Genomic DNA, 18,540 nt, shown 5'->3' on the forward strand with positions numbered 1-18,540 from the left:
TTGCCGTCCGCGACGCTCCAATCTCGCAGCTTTCAAGAACAATTACATACTGTGAATGTGAGAAGTCCATAAGGCTAAACGGAATAAAGAGTTAAGCGCTGTGGACCGAGAACAAGAATTACTAGGCGGTCCCAATTCGGGCCGCTTGGGCGTGACCAGAACCTCACTCGAGGCCCTCTGCGCATTGCGCCTTAAGCAAGACACTGATTGTTTCTGCCATACCGGTGTTTTGTTTCTCGGACAGTGTAGATTACACAGGAAGTGAACCCCGCTGAACCCTAAGATCTGTCCTTCTCTAGGAGCCGGTGGTAGACATGAGAACCATTCGCGAAACCCTTCTTTCTGTCAAGGGAGAAAATGAAACCTCCATCCAGCCGATTTTGAAGGCTCTCTCCGCGCTCGGCTTCCATGAGCATGACCAGGCCGGTAAGGCCTTCAGCCTGCTAAAAGCAGAAAGAGCGGCAGGCCTCAATGTTCGGCAGCAGTTGGCGCTAACAGCTGCCATTCAAGGTGCGCTATGCTTTTGCCATTCTATGGGGTGGGCGTTCAAGGAGGGGGTTGTAAAGTTCGCGGCTCTTGTCGTCCTCGCACCCAAACCGGGACGCTTGCTTGTCGTGCAGCTGTGGCGGCTAGCCTGGGCGACGCGGGGAGCGCGACAACAGCTGGTGAGTTGGTTCGCAGTGGAAGTCGGTATTTCCGAAGAGCTTGTGCGCGCCTGGAACTTGCGAGTTGTGCGGGTGGATCTAAGCGCAAGCCCTAGGTGTTGAGTCCCGCGATTCAGCCATTGGAGCGGGGAGTTGAGTAGCGTAGGCTGGCCGCGGGGATTGCCATATTGTGCGTTTGCTTCGCAACCGAGCCCGGCTGCTGACCGACAAGGAACCTCCCTGGGTTAATACTTGAGTTTGTCCCCGTGGCAGCGAGTCAAGTACTCGCTGAGAACCCTGTGTCCTTTCTTTCGGTCCTCCCCGACTAGTGCGCCGGGACCGTCCCGCGCACGCCCAGGTTGCTTAGTAGAAGCCGCCCGCAGTGGCCGGCACACGGCATCGGCACAGCTCCAGTCTGCCCTATTTCCCGCCCATCTGCCAACCCTGGCAACCCGTTGCGGGTCAAGAGCATGCTCGTGCGGATGCCAGGATAGTCCCAGCACACGTGTAGTGCCGACCAGTCTGTGCTCTTACATATGTGCCCTTCCTACTCATGGTGTGCACAGGTGGCGTTGGAGGTGGCGGCACGGCGGCTCTGGGTAGGTAACTTGCGAGTGCAGGACCTCCAAGCTTGCACTGCAGTCCACAGCGTTCCGTCTCTCCGCGTCCACACAGCGACTGCCTGCGAGGATACCTCCTTTCATGGACTGACTTCGTACGTCCCCCCCCTCCCTGGATGCTCCTCGGTGTGTATGCCGATAACAGAGAAGGGCGCCAGCGGTGAGTTGTTCTGTTGGATGCGATCCTGAGTATGTCATGTTGCTGCTGTCATCTCATGCTGGTACCTGCCAGTGCTGCTTATGCTGAGCGTATGTTGCGCACGCGCCATTTGCTGGGACAGGCGGACAAGGGCTGCTGTCTCTGGCAGTGGGCGGCCCACTCCTGCTGCTGGTGCTGGTGGTTGATCGCGGTGTGGGCAGGTTTAGCGAGGCCGTGGAGTGCGTGAAGGCGTTCATAGCGCACAACGACCCGCAGCTGGCGGTCACTTATAAAACCATCCGCGGACTCGGGTTCGTGGGTAGCATTGGCATGGGCGCGGCGGCGGCGGTTGGCGTGTGCCTCAAGCGCCTGAACGTGCGCCCTGGCCGGCCCCGCGTGCTGCGCCCGGTGCACCCTAAGCTGGACACGACAGGCTCGGGGCAGGGCCCGGAGCAGCACTCAAGCCTGGCTCCTGCATCGCCCGCAATGTCAGACTCCGGCGCTTGAAGTGCTGGTGAGGGATTATAGTGCATGGGGAATGGCAGGGGGGTTGCGCTGGAGGATTTACGGGTGGTCTGGAGTAGTTGTGGCATTGCAGGTCAGCGTAGTGCAGGAATCTTGCAATTATAGCTATCTCGCGTGGGTGCGCAAGGCTGCTGGTAGTCTCGCTGTGAGCATGGCCTTTTATGCTAATGTTTTCTCCAACACCTTCCTGTATTCCCTTGGCTGTCTTCACCTCACCACACACACCACTCATGTGCCCTCGCTACTCCCTCTCAGGCACAAGCGCCCGCCACCGGACCAAGTAGATGTGTCTCAAGACCAGTAGCTGCGGACTGTACGGCGGCGCGCATGAGGTATTAGGGCGTTCGGGCGCAGCAGGGGAGCACGGAGATTGAGGCAGACAATGAGGTAGATGAGGTGGCCGGGGCCAGAGCATGGTGTCGTACATCCCAGTGGCGCATGGCAAAGCATACACGTTTGCGGCGCATGCCTACAATAGCAGCTGCCAACTCGTTGTTGTTTGGCAAAAATTCGCACATATATGACAGCTGGCCTAGTTGAGGAAGGGGCTGGCAACACTATCAAAATGCGCAGAACCGGCACGGGTCGTAGCTGGGCTATTGGCCATATCACCGCAACAACTGTCTGACATGCGCCATGATGGTTATGGTACAAGAGTGCTCCCGGGCGTTATGTTAAGTTGCATGTCCCAACACGGTCAAAAGTTGGTCCCCGTGTGTCCCATTCGCACCAGTGTTGGCCGACACCGGCGCTAGTGGGGACGGCCAAGAGATAGCTGGGTAGCAGCTGCTTAATGCTGCGGCTGCTTGTGGCGGAAGCAGGCTTAGGCAGGCTTTGCCCGGGAAGGTTGCCCATCCTTCCGGCCGTTTGGACTAAGTTATCACGCACGCGGATCGAGGATGGTGAGTTGAGTCGACACAGATTGATAACAGTCTGTAAGCTTGCGCTAGCGGCAACTCAACTGGCGAGCCAAGGGCTGCTAGTCCCCGAAGACACTTCCAGCACAGCGTGTACTGCCCATGCCGGCACACAAACCCTTCGACACGGAGTGCTTTCGGCACCAACCCTGAGCAGCCATGACTCAGCACAAACAGTAGCAAAGCACACCGTGAGTACCGAATCTCACCACATGACAACAGCACAACACACAAAGCCGCGTCTACCCCGGGGGTAGGATACCGTACCGCCAGGAAGTTTTTTCCAATGCTAAGTTTTTTTTAGCGGCCATAGAATTGGACTTGCCGTCGTAGCTGACTTCTGGGGTCGTCTCCAGACGTTTGTGACTTTGGGTATCAGGCCAAAGGGTTGGGACACTGTGCCGTCTGCGCATCCTTTCATCTCTCGGGCTGTTGGTGTCGGCATGGTTTTGCGCTTGCCGTATGAGTGTATAACGCTGATTCCCCGCCTCCCTCGCCGTGAGAGGTTGTGCGTGGTTGGTGGCTTTGTGTGTGGGCAGGATGCACATGTGGGCGACCGTTCTAGTACTTGGACGCTTGCGCCCTGGTTAGTGTGTGCGCTATGCGTGTGTCCTGCGGCCTAGACGTTTCCCGGCACTTCTGTGCCTAGGCTTGTGGCGTTGAGGCACAGCGGTGGGGCTCTGGCGGGTTGAGGCTTGGCTAGGACTCACTGTGCGCGGAGTCACACGGACTTTGACCGCGGGAGGGTTGGCTTGCCCCTTCCCCCGAAGGGGGAGGGGCAATAGCCATTGCGGTCGCCGTAGCTCCTCGAAGCGTAGCGTCGCCGTAGCTCCTCGAAGCGTAGCGTAGATAGAGCATCGCCGTAGCTCCTCGAAGCGTAGCGTAGATAGAGCATCGCCGTAGCTCCTCGAAGCGTAGCGTAGAGCAGAGCTCGCCGTAGCTCCTCGAAGCGTAGCGTAGAGCAGAGCGGAGGACTACACCACTGGACAGACACACCCCCTCGCGCACATTCGCGTTCGCATTTCGACAGCACCCCCTAGGGCACCCCTCGGGCGGCCGGCTCTGTCGCGCGGGCGAGACTCTGTCGCGGCGAGACTTTCTGCAGCTTTTAGCGCACACGCGGGTTTCGCGCACGCCCTCGGCGCAGAGCGATAAAATACTGTAAAAACGGGCGCAAAGGCTCCCGCAATTCCGGCAAAACACGAGCGCAGCGGGCGCCCGAAAGCGTGTGAGATTCAAGCGCTCTCCGCACGTTAAACGTGCTTTTACAGCGCAGAAATATGATCAGTGCTAATCTATATTGCAAGTCTCGCGAAACTCTGGCAAACACGAGCGCAGCAGGAAGTTGCGTGCCAGGTCTGAAGCCTTAGCGCGCGCGCGAGGCTTCACGTTGCACAATAAATTGCAGCCACAATATGGCATGTTTACATGGTAATTGCAAGCCAGGCAGTGGACGCGCAAAACGCGAACGCGCAGGGCGCCCGACAGTCAGAGCGTTGCTGAGCAAAAGGATGCCCATAGCTTCCGTAGCATGACTAGTACTGCACTATGTATTGCTTTAAATAAACTGAGATGAGGAATCCTGCAGCGTTCGAGTGCGCGCCGAAGCATTTTGTCGGCTGCCAGGCAATAGCTCGCTGTGCCCGCATGGGGTCCTTCTCTTGAACGCAACGTATGCACATACACACTTATTCTATACGCAAATCGACTGAAGTAGATTCGAGCGTCTATCCCGCGATAACGTAGCCTTTTGCCAGCAACATGGCACTTCGAATACGCGCAGACTCCTACGTTTTATCGGAAAGTGCTGACCGAAAACGGAAAGAGCGTGCAAATGAATCAGTCGAGCAGCGCAATGAGCGTCAGAAGAAGGATGCAGCCAGGAAGCGGCAGAAGCGCGCTGGCATGACTTTCGAGGAGAAGGCGGAAGCTAACAAGAAGCATGCGGAGAACCTGAAGCAGTATCGCAAGGAAGGCTACAAGGGCCCGATTGTCACCAGCGAGACAATGGAGATCAAATTGGGCACGCAAGCGGCAAGGCCCCCCCCTAAATTTTACCAACCAACCGTAAGCGTGTTACACATGCCGCAAGTCGGTGCCGCAAGTCGGTGCACCTACCGTACCGGGTGTACCTTTTGAAAACTGAAGGTGCACACTGGAAACTGTCAAGGACGCCCCGCCGTGGTCGCGCGTATGCCAGAAGCCAGAGTGCCGTCGTCCAAACGTGTACACACCTGGTGGGTACGAATGCTTTGGTGGGCACGCACAATCTGACAAGCACGGGCATACGCCAGCATTCCCAGTCAGGCTAAACTTCCCTGGTGGAGGCAGCTGTGTGGCGGCCATCCTGGACGATAGTGTGTCCTTAGGGGGCATGCCCCACGTGTCCACGGCAAGTGTTCAGGAGCTGCGCAACGCAATCCGCACGTTCAAGCCTGTGGAGTGCAAGGTCAGCGTCCACACTCCGCACCGCCTGGTGATTGTGACATCAATCAGCAGCTCTGGTGAAGGAAGCGCAACAGGACCAAGGTCAGTTGTTGGCTTGCCCCTTCCCCCGAAGGGTTTAGGGTTGAATGGTTTACTCCCCTCCCCTCGCCTCGTGCAGCTTTGCGGCGGCAGGAGCCAGCAGCGCAAGCGTGCCTGCTGCCGTGGCTGCAGCGCCGACCCCCGGCCCTGGCGCTGGCCCGCCGGGCCTGCCCACCGCGGCAACGCCAAGCAGGTGTGTCAGGCATGCTTGCGCCTGCTTTGCTGCCCTGCTCGCTCCGTCAGCACAGCGTGACTCTGCTTTGCACCCCTGCCTCCCTCCTGCCCCGTGTCGTGTACGTGCGGCCACGCAGCCCGCGTTGACGTGACTGCGCGCTGTGCACTCCCTCCCCTCGCCTCGTGCAGCTTTGCGGCGGCAGGAGCCAGCAGCGCAAGCGTGCCTGCTGCCGCGGCTGCAGCGCCGACCCCCGGCCCTGGCGCTGGCCCGCCGGGCCTGCCCACCGCGGCAACGCCAAGCAGGTGTGTCAGGCATGCTTGCGCCTGCTTTGCTGCCCTGCTCGCTCCGTCAGCACAGCGTGATTCTGCTTTGCACCCCTGCCTCCCTCCTGCCCCGTGTCGTGTACGTGCGGCCACGCAGCCCGCGTTGACGTGACTGCGCGCTGTGCACTCCCTCCCCTCGCCTCGTGCAGCTTTGCGGCGGCAGGAGCCAGCAGCGCAAGCGTGCCTGCTGCCGCGGCTGCAGCGCCGACCCCCGGCCCTGGCGCTGGCCCGCCGGGCCTGCCCACCGCGGCAACGCCAAGCAGGTGTGTCAGGCATGCTTGCGCCTGCTTTGCTGCCCTGCTCGCTCCGTCAGCACAGCGTGACTCTGCTTTGCACCCCTGCCTCCCTCCTGCCCCGTGTCGTGTACGTGCGGCCACGCAGCCCGCGTTGACGTGACTGCGCGCTGTGCACTCCCTCCCCTCGCCTCGTGCAGCTTTGCGGCGGCAGGAGCCAGCAGCGCAAGCGTGCCTGCTGCCGCGGCTGCAGCGCCGACCCCCGGCCCTGGCGCTGGCCCGCCGGGCCTGCCCACCGCGGCAACGCCAAGCAGGTGTGTCAGGCATGCTTGCGCCTGCTTTGCTGCCCTGCTCGCTCCGTCAGCACAGCGTGACTCTGCTTTGCACCCCTGCCTCCCTCCTGCCCCGTGTCGTGTACGTGCGGCCACGCAGCCCGCGTTGACGTGACTGCGCGCTGTGCACTCCCTCCCCTCGCCTCGTGCAGCTTTGCGGCGGCAGGAGCCAGCAGCGCAAGCGTGCCTGCTGCCGCGGCTGCAGCGCCGACCTCCGGCCCTGGCGCTGGCCCGCCGGGCCTGCCCACCGCGGCAACGCCAAGCAGGTGTGTCAGGCATGCTTGCGCCTGCTTTGCTGCCCTGCTCGCTCCGTCAGCACAGCGTGACTCTGCTTTGCACCCCTGCCTCCCTCCTGCCCCGTGTCGTGTACGTGCGGCCACGCAGCCCGCGTTGACGTGACTGCGCGCTGTGCACTCCCTCCCCTCGCCTCGTGCAGCTTTGCGGCGGCAGGAGCCAGCAGCGCAAGCGTGCCTGCTGCCGCGGCTGCAGCGCCGACCCCCGGCCCTGGCGCTGGCCCGCCGGGCCTGCCCACCGCGGCAACGCCAAGCAGGTGTGTCAGGCATGCTTGCGCCTGCTTTGCTGCCCTGCTCGCTCCGTCAGCACAGCGTGACTCTGCTTTGCACCCCTGCCTCCCTCCTGCCCCGTGTCGTGTACGTGCGGCCACGCAGCCCGCGTTGACGTGACTGCGCGCTGTGCACTCCCTCCCCTCGCCTCGTGCAGCTTTGCGGCGGCAGGAGCCAGCAGCGCAAGCGTGCCTGCTGCCGCGGCTGCAGCGCCGACCCCCGGCCCTGGCGCTGGCCCGCCGGGCCTGCCCACCGCGGCAACGCCAAGCAGGTGTGTCAGGCATGCTTGCGCCTGCTTTGCTGCCCTGCTCGCTCCGTCAGCACAGCGTGACTCTGCTTTGCACCCCTGCCTCCCTCCTGCCCCGTGTCGTGTACGTGCGGCCACGCAGCCCGCGTTGACGTGACTGCGCGCTGTGCACTCCCTCCCCTCGCCTCGTGCAGCTTTGCGGCGGCAGGAGCCAGCAGCGCAAGCGTGCCTGCTGCCGCGGCTGCAGCGCCGACCTCCGGCCCTGGCGCTGGCCCGCCGGGCCTGCCCACCGCGGCAACGCCAAGCAGGTGTGTCAGGCATGCTTGCGCCTGCTTTGCTGCCCTGCTCGCTCCGTCAGCACAGCGTAACTCTGCTTTGCACCCCTGCCTCCCTCCTGCCCCGTGTCGTGTACGTGCGGCCACGCAGCCCGCGTTGACGTGACTGCGCGCTGTGCACTCCCTCCCCTCGCCTCGTGCAGCTTTGCGGCGGCAGGAGCCAGCAGCGCAAGCGTGCCTGCTGCCGCGGCTGCAGCGCCGACCCCCGGCCCTGGCGCTGGCCCGCCGGGCCTACCCACCGCGGCAACGCCAAGCAGGTGTGTCAGGCATGCTTGCGCCTGCTTTGCTGCCCTGCTCGCTCCGTCAGCACAGCGTAACTCTGCTTTGCACCCCTGCCTCCCTCCTGCCCCGTGTCGTGTACGTGCGGCCACGCAGCCCGCGTTGACGTGACTGCGCGCTGTGCACTCCCTCCCCTCGCCTCGTGCAGCTTTGCGGCGGCAGGAGCCAGCAGCGCAAGCGTGCCTGCTGCCGCGGCTGCAGCGCCGACCCCCGGCCCTGGCGCTGGCCCGCCGGGCCTACCCACCGCGGCAACGCCAAGCAGGTGTGTCAGGCATGCTTGCGCCTGCTTTGCTGCCCTGCTCGCTCCGTCAGCACAGCGTGACTCTGCTTTGCACCCCTGCCTCCCTCCTGCCCCGTGTCGTGTACGTGCGGCCACGCAGCCCGCGTTGACGTGACTGCGCGCTGTGCACTCCCTCCCCTCGCCTCGTGCAGCTTTGCGGCGGCAGGAGCCAGCAGCGCAAGCGTGCCTGCTGCCGCGGCTGCAGCGCCGACCCCCGGCCCTGGCGCTGGCCTGCCGGGCCTGCCCACCGCGGCAACGCCAAGCAGGTGTGTCAGGCATGCTTGCGCCTGCTTTGCTGCCCTGCTCGCTCCGTCAGCACAGCGTGACTCTGCTTTGCACCCCTGCCTCCCTCCTGCCCCGTGTCGTGTACGTGCGGCCACGCAGCCCGCGTTGACGTGACTGCGCGCTGTGCGCTCCCCTCCCCTCACCTCGTGCAGCTTTGCAGCGGCAAGAGCCAGCAGCACAAGCGTGCCTGCTGCCGCGGCTGCGGCGCCGACCCCCGGCCCTGGCGCTATCTTTGCTAGATCGTGCACACGCAACGGGCCCTCAACACCAGAAGCTGAACGGAAACGGTGGGCACGCGCGAACGAGGCACCTGAGAAGCGTGCAGAACGCTTGAAGAAAGATGCGAAGCGCAAGCGCCAGAAACGGGCTGCGCAATCTAAGAAGGCGGTAAAGTAGCAAAGGTAATTTCAAGATAGATGTACAGGGGTAGGTGGTGGTTATTTTATGAACCATGATTAAGTTCCATGTTGAAGCACCGTGGATGAGGGCATCATAGTATAACGCAGAACGCAAGAATGGCAACTGCCTTTGCGCACTGGTAGTTGTGGCGTGGCCAGTCTGGCTACGCCATGGCATGGGTCCTTAACGATGTTGGACACGCCGAACGTTTACTCACGCGTTTACTTATGATCGCCGATACCGATGGTGCCATGTCAGTGCGTGTAGACATTTGCGCCTGTACTGATTTGCATTTATGTTCATGTGCATCGTGTGTCACATTCACATGTTACACATGCATGTCCGCTCACACGCCCAAGCGCTACCGCACACGCCCAGACTACCGTAGGGAATGCGCATCAGCAAACTTCCAGCCAGCCAGCAACTTGTCGGTACAGTCACTCCGGCGTTCGACCAGCCATGCACTCCTGCTCTGCCGCTGCAAACTGTTTGCTGTCTGCTTGAGGTACGGGCATCAGCTGCACCCTAAGGGACCTCGCCAACCTGCCTTGAACCCTGTCCCATCACACACCCAGACTAGGGCCAGGGGTGGCGGGGGAAGGGTATCAGCGCCGGCCAGTGCGCGGGGGGCAAGCTCACACGCCCACGGGCTGGAAGGGTCACAAAAACAAATTGGCTTTTGCATACGTGTACACTCAAAACTGCTATCACGACGGGCAGACGCCCTGCCCTCGCGCTGCCTGCGCGTGTCTCTTACCCTCGCCCCGACCTCACTCTGCCCGTGCCCAGCGCTTGCCCCGCTCTCGCCCTCCCCGTGCGCCGCCCTTGCCCCGCCCTCGCCCTGCCCTTGCCCCGCCCTCGCCCAGCTCTTGCCCTCGCCCTGTCCTCACCCTTCCCTCGCTTCTCCCTCGCCCTCGCTCTTATCGTGCCCTGCCCTCGGCCTGCGCTCGCCCTGCCTGCGCCCAGCGCTTGCCCCGCTCTCGCCCTCCCCGTGCGCCGCCCTGTCCCCGCCCTCGCACCACCCTCGCCCCGCCTACGCCCCGCTATCACTCTCGCCCCGCCTTCGCCCAGCCCTTGCCAGATCTCACCCTCCCGTCATCCAACCCTCGGCCCTGCCCTTATCCCGCCCTCGCCACACGCCCTGCCGTAACCTTTCCCTCGCTCCTCCCTCGCCCTTGCTCTCCCCATGCCCTGCCCTCGCGCTGCCTGCGCGTATCTCTCACCCTCGCCCCGCCCTCACTCTGCCCGTGCCCAGCGCTTGCCCCGCTCTCGCCCTCCCCGTGCGCCGCCCTTGCCCCGCCCTCGCCCTGCCCTTGCCCCGCCCTCGCCCAGCTCTTGCCCTCGCCCTGCCCTCACCTTTCCCTCGCTCTTCCCTCGCCCTCGCTTTCCTCATGCCCTGCCCTCGGCCCGCGCTCACCCTGCCTGCGCCCAGCGCTTGCCCCGCTCTCGCCCTTCCCGCGCGCCGCCCTCGCCCCGCCCTCGCCCGGTCCTCGCCCCGCCCCCGCCCCGCCGTTACTCTCGCCCCGCCACACGCCCTGCTCTTACCCTTCCCATAGCTCCTCCCTCGCCCTCGCCCTCCCCATGCCCCGCCCTCGCCCAGCGCTGGCCCTCACCCAGCCCTCGCCCGGAGCCCATCCGGCCATCCCCCGCTCTCGCCCTCCCTGTGTCCCGACCTTTCCCCATCCTTGCCCCATCCTCGCCCTGCTCCCCCAACCTCATCCCGCCCTCACCCCACCCTCGTTCGGCCCTCAATAGGCCCCGTCCTCACCTTCGGCCTCGTCCATACCTCGTCCTGCACACACACACACACACACACACACACACACACACACCTCCCCCGAACTCACCCATCCCTCACCATCACCCTCGGCCTCACCCAGCCCCTGCCCTGCCCTCGGCCAACCCTCGCCCTGCCCTTGCCGTTCCCTCCCTCCTCCCTCGCCCTCGCTTTCCCAGTGCCCCGCCCTCGCCCTGCCTGCGCGAAGCTCTTACCCTCGCCCCGACCTCACTCTACTCACTCTGCCTGTGCCCAGCGCTTGCCCCGCTCTCGCCCTCCCCGTGCACTGACCTTGCCCCGCCCTCGCCCTGCCCTTGCCCTGTCCTCGCCCAGCTCTCGCCCTGCCATCACCCTTCCCTTGCTCCTCCCTCGCCCTTGCTCTCCTGGTGCTGCTCGTGCTTTGTCCTCGCGCTGCCTGCGCGTATCTCTTACCCTCGACCCGCGCTGGCCCTGCCCGTGCCCAGTGCTTGCTCTGCTCTCGCCCTTCCCGCGCGAAGCTCTTACCCTCGCCCCGCCCTCGCCCGCCCTCGCCCCTCCTTTGCACCTGCCCCTGCCTTTGCCCCGCCCTCGCCCAGCCCTTGCCAGCTTTCACCCTCCCCTAACCCTGCCCTCGCCTTCGCCCTACCTGCCCTTGCCCCGCCCTCGCCACACGCCCTGCACTCATCCTTCCCTCGTGCCTCGCCCTCGCCCGTCCCGTGCCCTGCCCTCGCCCAGCTTTCGCCCTGCCCTCACCCTTCCCTCGCCCCTCCCTCGCGCCTCGCTCTCCCCATGCCCTGCCCTCGCCCCGCACTCGCCTTGCCCTCACCCTCGCCCCGCCCCTGCCCTGCCTTATCTTTCGCCCTGCCTTCGCCCGGCCGTCACCCTCGCCCTGCCCTCGCCCCACCTTTGCCCCGCCTACGCCCCGCCCTCAATCTTGCCCCGCCTTCGCCCAGCCCTTGCCCAGCTCTACACCTCCCCTAACCCTGCCCTCGCCTTCGCCCTGCCCTTGCCCTGCCCTCACCCCTCGCTCTCGCCGTGCCTGCACCCTTCCAACGCTCCTCCCTCGCCCTCGCTCTGCTCGTGCCCTGCCCTCGCCGGTCTACCACGCGACATACCCACAACCCCACGCCCAGACTCACCCTCACCCACCCGCACACATCACACGATTTTGTGTTTGAAAGCTGATGAGCTACGGCCCCCTCAAGCCAGCTGGCCTTGTCGCATCGAGTTCCCGCAGCGGGGCCCTCCCGGTTATTCCAGTTGGCGTGCCCCGGCCCCCGCAGGGGGCGCGGCGCACCCATACGTTTCAGAAAGGGGGGGTCGATGCCAAGGTGATCCACACACGTTCCCGGGCCCCGCCGACTGCACACAGTCATTATTTAAGCCATCAGGTACACGAAGCTGTTGTACGCAAGGAAGAACAGGCTCCAGCGACTGAGATCCGTCACCCGACTCGAGTCAGGGAACATCGATCGCGAAAGTAACTGAGGCTGAACCATATATCGAGCACTCAACCGCATACAATGGAGTCCGATGCCTTAGCAAAGACAATTTTTAGGCCGATTTCATCGCACAGGCTGGCACTGGTCCAAGTTGATTATCAGATACGTAGATTGCTTCAATCTAAGCACTTATGTACCTGTCAGAAGGCTCGTTGGCGTGTGAGCTGCGAGCGCGATCATCTGTCCTTCAACAGCCCCGCTGGCAGCCCCGTATGGTGACATCAATGAAGCCCGAGCTTCGGTATGAAGCAATTTTAAAACGCGTAGGGCTGAACGGTTTCGCCGCAAGGGCGAACTTTCGGCGTCGGTTTCGGCCTCGGCGACGGCGATCGCAACTATGAAGCCCAGGTAAACCCAGGTAAATTATGAACTGCTCCAATTAAGTGCGCGCTTTAGCGCCACTTAAACGATCCATAATAGCAACCGATCGAGCGCTCATGGCGCCGCTTCAAACAAGTTCCTGTGTCAAGTCCCTGTGTCAAGATCCTGTGTCAAGAGTCACAAGCAGTGTCACAAGTCTCAGTGCGCAGTTGGTAGCAAGAAGCAAAGATGGTGAAGTTGGGAATGCCCCAGGCCGTTTCTTTCGCACAGCTCGCGGAACTGGACTCCCTCGTGAACGCGATAAATCTTCAGCGGATGATAAGAGAGCGAACGCAGCATTGACGGACAACTGGCAGTCTGATTGTCGCGAAACTGTCAGGATGGATCCCTGTCGCAACTGTGCTCCACGACCTCAGGACCATTGCGAGCATGGTTGGCGTGACCTCATGCAACCTCGCGCTCCTCTGTTATTGAAAACACGCGGGACAGGTTGCGGCCGACCGGCCCACGCCGATGCCCCCGACCCCGGCCCGGTCTCCGGTCCGGGAGGTTGTGCGCGCGCAAGCATCCGCAGTACCTGAACCCGCTCCGCTGCTGCCCAGCGTTGTCTTTGGACTCGGCTCTGTTGAGGACACGCCTAATGTGCGGAAATGTGCGGAGATGATTGAGTGTGTTCACGGCTCATGCCATGTTGCCGTGCCATGCCTAGACTGCTAAACTTGGCCTATGCCACGCGCTCGGGGTACCATCGACCTGCCTGCAGTGTAAACATGTTCGGCTGTGTATTCGGTCCCGCCCACGTTGCGACTCTGGCGCTTGCGCTGACGTCTATCTGAACTTCATTACCAGCCCTGCTTCACCCCAGCACATCATCCCTGCCTGCATGTGCGTGCCCTGTCTCAACCAAACACCGCTGTACGTTGTCACTTGACTCCCTTAGGGGCACGCCCCATGGATCGCATGGCGGTCCGCTCGTTTTGACTTGAGTTATAACCTTGAAACCCGAGCGCAGCGAAATTTGTCGTGCAAATAATGCGCCTTTCTATGTATGTATTGCAAAGCGTAACATTATGAAAACGCAAGCCCTCTGCCAGAGCGGGGTAAACGCACAAGCGCAGCGTTTGCATTAGAGCTCCAGCGCAACATACAATATATCACAAATTGTATCGATAATTAAGGCTCCCGGCACGGAAGGACGCAAGACGGAGGAATCGACGCGTTGGAGGATCCCGGAAATTGCGCGCGAAAGCGCGAGGCGCAAAAGGTTGGCGCTATCTGTTTTAGTTTCCCCGTAATGACGAATGCCGCGTTCTGTATTCTGCTCGCACATCACCCGGCACATCGGCGTTACTCTCGCCCGCTTCTCGCTGGCTTCCACGCCCTGAGTCCGTGCCCCCGCTGAGTCCGAGCCCCCATCCCCGCTCACTTACCCACCCCCAGCCCGCGGCGCCCTGAGCTACCGAAGGCAATATCATGACCGGTAGTATGGCTGCTCGCAGCCCCCAGCAGACCTATATGATACTTCCACCATCCGCCAGTCCATCCCACCCCACCCCATCCCCACACCGCATTCCGGGGTGCACGGCATGGAGCACCCTGAGGGGGGAGGGGCAAGCCGGAGTACTGCGTAGCGGTAGGTGTTTGCAGCAAAGTCGGGGGTGGTGGAGTCAAGTTGGGCCCTGATAGCATGTGATGGCTCGGCGTCTTCGGGTGCTGGGACTGTCCCCTCTGTAACATCCGCATTCATAGAATTATATTAAAATTTTTCTGGGCAAGTTTTTCTGGCTGCGGGAGGTTTAATTGGTAAAATTTTCAGAGCATCCAAAGCTGCGGGTTTTGGCACGGGGTTTTGGTGCGGCCGCACCCCCATGCCACTGCACCCATGCGCCCACGCGCTGCCACCAGCAACACTCCTTACGCCACACCATACACTGCCCGCCTGCCCTCCTTCACCTACCTTAGTCTACCGTATCATACCCACTTCTCCAGCCATGGACACCTGCATCGCCTTAAATTGTGGCTCAGATGCCGTAACCGTCGTAACCGGCACGCGTGTCGCCGATCTACCATGTGGTTGTGCTGCCCTCGCGCTGCAAGCCCCCCTGGCTTTGCACCCCTGCTTCAACTGCGGCTGCTTTGACTGCAGCAGCCTGTTTTCGTGTTTACAAGTGCTCAACCCGCATTGCTTTGGCACAATGGGTAACGGGTTCCTTAACAACAATTGACCCACGGGGTCTTGCGCGTTCGCGCGCCCGCATGCGGCCTGCGGCTGCTGTCCTGTTGAATAAACGCTGCCCTTTCTCATTGCAGTGGCAGCGCCAGCAGCAGGAGCAGGAGATAATAATAATAATAATGATAATGGTACTCCCTGCGTGACAGGGCGTGTTCTGAGGAGGTAGGGGCATGAGGGCATGAGAGACCACCACATTAGTGGTCTCCGCCACTGGGCCCCTGTCCCCCAAGGAGAGTGGGGAGGCTGGCAGCGTGCCTAGGCGCGCTGGGCCTGGTCCCACTCTCACAACGGGGCGTACTGTGCTAAGGTGGGCGTCCTGGCCATGGGTGACTGCAGAGTTCCCGGCGGAGAGCTGTAATGGCGGTGGTCGTGTGAACAGCGTGCTGGACAAGCTTTTGGCAGGTGCGGTGGGCAGATTGTGTTGAGCATCCGAGCGTTTTAAGCAGGGCATGGAGGTGGGTTGTAACGGTGCCGGTATGTCCGAGGCTGATGATTGTGTCCTGGTTGTGTATCACGTCCCACCCGGCGGCGCGGAGTGCGGTGGCAAGGTCGTCATGTTGTTGCAGTTTTTCCGCCCTTTTGTCCAGGTGATTTAGGTCAGAGCAGTAGCCCACTTCTATGACGTAGACTTTATGCGCGCTCCTCTGGAGTCGCGTGCGAGGCATACTAGTAGGCTGCCCGGATCGGGTCATGCGTAGAGAGGGGACGACCAGCAGGTCCGGGCAAAATCGTAGTCGCACGCTCTCTGGCGTGCCTGGCAGCACCCATGCGGGTATGCGTGTTCCCCCACTGTAAGCGGGGCCGTCCTTTCCTGCATCCATGTACATAACGCATCCGCCGTTCTGCCCTTGACTTACTGCCTTCGCGATCCGTTGAACGGCGCGGTTGTGCCTCGCGATGTACGCGGCTTTCATACGCCGGTGGGTGCAGCCGCCCAGGGTGTGCGTGCCACCATCGTCGCATCGGCACAGCGGGCATTCGCCCCCCGCGCAGCCGGGTATGGGGTGTTTTACGCGGGCGGCACGCTTGGCGTTCCAGGAGAGCCCCCATCGGTATTTGAAGGCACAGCGTGCTTCTTCGAACGGGAAGCCATCGAACAGGTTTAGTCCATATCTCGCGTCAATGTGCTGCCTGGTAGCGTCCCACAGTTCTGCGTATAAGCCTGTTTTGGAGGGCCGGGCCATTTTCTTCAGGTCGCGATTGAGGTCGTTGGCGTATCGTAACCGTTCCTCTAAGTTGCCATTGTGCTCCACAGTTTCTCTCTTAGCAATCCAGCCCTCTAGTGTCTCGAACGGGTGCGAGTACAGGGTCTCCACCGCGTCCGGCGGGGTTTCTCTAGTCGCCACTGCCTGTGCCGCCTCATCGGCTTTCTGATTTCCTACGCACGTGTCTGCTTGGTGTGAACGGACGTGGTAGAAGTATGTCCTCAGACCTGCCAACCCACGTTGGGCCAGTATGTCAGTGATGGCCCCGAACATTTCGCGATGTTTGCTTACATGTAGCGACTCGGGCTCCAGAATGGCGCGGCGAAGGATAAGCAGGCTGACAAGGCTGTCGGTGTAAATTCGCAGGTGGGGCAAGTCAAGGTTGAGACTAAGTGCCATGCGTATAGCCGCGACTCGCATCTGAGAATAGTGCTAAGGGGAGTGTCAAAAGCGATATCTTCGTCTTTATGCGTCGTGCGGTTTTCAGTTTCGTCCCAGATCGCTGCTCCCAGGCCTGTGTAGTCGCTCGAGTGTGGGACCTTGCTCCCGTCGGTGAAGACGGCGGAGCCACACGTGTGTGCGAGAGGGATGGTTATTGGGTAGAGGGTTGCGAGCTCCGTGGGAGTTGGGGGTGTGGGGGCGGCCGGGGGGGGCTGTGGTAGGGGTGTCGGGGTGGTGTGGGTAGCTTGTGGGTGCGGAGGCGACGCTCCAGCTTCCGGGGGGTTTTGGGCCACGGTTTAGGTGCGTCTGGGTTCGGCAAGGGCTTGCGGGCGGCAGGCTGTGGAGTGTGTCCGAGGGCGCCAGACAGCGCCGCCGCTAGTCCATTCCCTAGGGTCGTGTTGAGGAGTAACCGGCCGGGCTCGTTTGCCACACACAGGAGATGGAGTCCGCGCCGGTGGGCGGGGAGCTCCAGCGGCTGACCCAGGCCGGAGGCCATGGCGGCCCACGTGTGTGCCGGTCTGATATGTCCCAGGGCGTGGACCAGTGGGTGCTGGAGCCAGGCCGTGTAACCACTGGTTTCGCCATACGGCACGACCACGACTGACAAATGTGGCGCTTGCGCTGAGCAGGAGCAGGAGCAGGAGCAGGAGGGGGAGTAGGCGGCATGATGGCTCGACTCTCGGCTCGGGTCCCGCCGACTCAGCAGCAGCTCAGGGGCGCCGCAGCTGCCGCTGGCGGCAGTAGCAGCGGCATTGGTGGCAGCAGCCGGACGCACAATGGTGGGGGCGAGGCGGCGGCGGCGGTGCTGGCCGATCCAAACACCACCTCACTGGGAGGTACGTACGAGTATGCCGTCTACGTACATAGAAACAGGATAGCTAGAATGCGTCGGTGTGCGTGCATGTGCGAATGGGTGGGTCAGAAAGGCCCCGGGGGTGCGTGCGTCGAGAGGCGTGCCGTGGGGTGGGTGGCATTGCGTGGCGTGGCATGGGCGGTGTGCGTGCAGCTGAGGTGGGGGGGCGTCATGGGAGGGTCAAGGGGGCGGATGGTCCGTCCAGTCTCACGCACGTATCCCGCCGCTCCACGCAGGGACTCAGAAAATCTGACAACCCGACCTCGCTCCCCGCCTCTTGCAACTGCAACTGCCAACTGCCACAGGCGCACGAGCCGCCCTGGCAGACCTCCAGCAGGGCCCAGTCGCCGCTGCTGGCAGTAGCAGCTGGGGCCCCTCTGCCACTGCTACTGCCCCGCCTGCCTCCTACGAACTGGCAACCGCGGCAGTGGGTATGCCCTGCGGTGCGGCGGACCTGCGTGATGCATCATCACTGATGACGGCAGGCAGTAGCAATGCTGGCATCAGCAGTAGCGAGCGGTCTGGAGAGGGTCGGGTGGGGATGGGGGAGGAGGCGGCGGTGGCGGCGGCGGCGGAGCAGGGACTGCAGGCAGCAGTGGCGATGCGGCGTGACGACGATATGGATGGCGGTGGCCGTAGTGGTGGCTGTGGTGAGGGCCTGGGTGACGATGACGTGTGCAGTAATAGTGAGGACGCGTGCAGTCCCGCGGCCGCTGACCCTGCCACACGAGTTTCACCGTGGGAAGAGTAGTGGTTGATCAAGAGGTGGGTGCGTGGTTATACGGTAAGATCATCAGGTATGCAGGTAGGTGGTTAGGTTGTCAGGTGGTTAGATTGTCAGGCAGGCGGTGTGCAAGGTGGCAACCACTGGGCAGGGGGCGGGAGTGCGTGCTGCACGCTAGTCCCGAGTGTGATGTGGGACGGCGGGGCTGCTCCGTCGCTGCTGCTGAGGCCGCAAGCCGGCCAACGGTGGGTCTGGACGGTGGGTGTGGTCGTGGCCTTGCTTACTTGGCGGCCCGAGACGCGGACGCGACGGCAGACGCTGTGCACTTTGGGTCCCCGTAAGGAGCGTTGAGTGAAGGGTGAAGGGATGCGATGCCGTGTCACCAACATGCCGATGGTGATGACAAGGGGTCCACCTAGATAATAACCGCTGAAATTATGCTGCTGCCGCCTGGGACGTGCGTGCCAGGGGAGGCGCCGGGTGTGTGTGTGGGCACGCGCATTGCAAGTAAGCTGGGCGAAGCGGCAGAGCCTTGGTAGGACCGTAGGAGTAGGCGCCACAGCACACACGCCCCGCTGGGTTGTAGAGGAGAGGAGGAGACATAGAGGGGGCCATTCTCTGCAAGACGCAATGCACGCAGACCCAGCGCGCGGTTGCGGGCTTGGCGTAACACAACATTGGTA

At 62.5% G+C, this 18,540-nt stretch overlaps 2 protein-coding genes across 2 annotated transcripts; both read left to right on the forward strand.

The window, feature by feature from the left end:
* The first annotated feature begins 28 nt into the window (after nt 1-28).
* CHLRE_05g243550v5 (uncharacterized protein) lies at nt 29-2,879 on the forward strand. The gene is made up of 6 exons (XM_001700859.2): nt 29-510; nt 621-665; nt 1,211-1,243; nt 1,410-1,424; nt 1,546-1,917; nt 2,184-2,879. Exons 1-5 carry the CDS (start codon nt 315-317, stop codon nt 1,908-1,910), a joined length of 654 nt encoding a protein of 217 aa, XP_001700911.1. The 5' UTR covers nt 29-314; the 3' UTR covers nt 1,911-1,917; nt 2,184-2,879.
* A 12,979-nt stretch (nt 2,880-15,858) lies between these two features.
* Nucleotides 15,859-18,540, forward strand: CHLRE_05g243472v5 (uncharacterized protein). The gene is made up of 3 exons (XM_043062457.1): nt 15,859-16,205; nt 16,717-17,116; nt 17,439-18,540. The coding sequence occupies exons 2-3, from the start codon at nt 16,945-16,947 to the stop codon at nt 17,882-17,884; spliced, it is 618 nt and encodes a 205-aa protein (XP_042924691.1). The 5' UTR covers nt 15,859-16,205; nt 16,717-16,944; the 3' UTR covers nt 17,885-18,540.

The sequence above is a fragment of the Chlamydomonas reinhardtii genome, chromosome 5 (assembly GCF_000002595.2).
Source record: "Chlamydomonas reinhardtii strain CC-503 cw92 mt+ chromosome 5, whole genome shotgun sequence".
Classification (NCBI taxonomy): domain Eukaryota; kingdom Viridiplantae; phylum Chlorophyta; class Chlorophyceae; order Chlamydomonadales; family Chlamydomonadaceae; genus Chlamydomonas; species Chlamydomonas reinhardtii.

What these genes read in the sequence shown, in the direction of transcription:
- CHLRE_05g243550v5 (XM_001700859.2), top strand. Translation starts at nt 315, where the DNA reads ATGAGAACCATTCGCGAAACCCTTCTTTCTGTCAAGGGAGAAAATGAA. An exon ending in GCTAACAGCTGCCATTCAAG is followed by an intron (nt 511 to 620) that starts GTGCGCTATGCT and finishes CTTGTCGTGCAG; the next exon opens with CTGTGGCGGCTAGCCTGGGC. An exon ending in GGGGAGCGCGACAACAGCTG is followed by an intron (nt 666 to 1,210) that starts GTGAGTTGGTTC and finishes TGGTGTGCACAG; the next exon opens with GTGGCGTTGGAGGTGGCGGC.
- CHLRE_05g243472v5 (XM_043062457.1), top strand. Translation starts at nt 16,945, where the DNA reads ATGATGGCTCGACTCTCGGCTCGGGTCCCGCCGACTCAGCAGCAGCTC. An exon ending in AAACACCACCTCACTGGGAG is followed by an intron (nt 17,117 to 17,438) that starts GTACGTACGAGT and finishes CAACTGCCACAG; the next exon opens with GCGCACGAGCCGCCCTGGCA.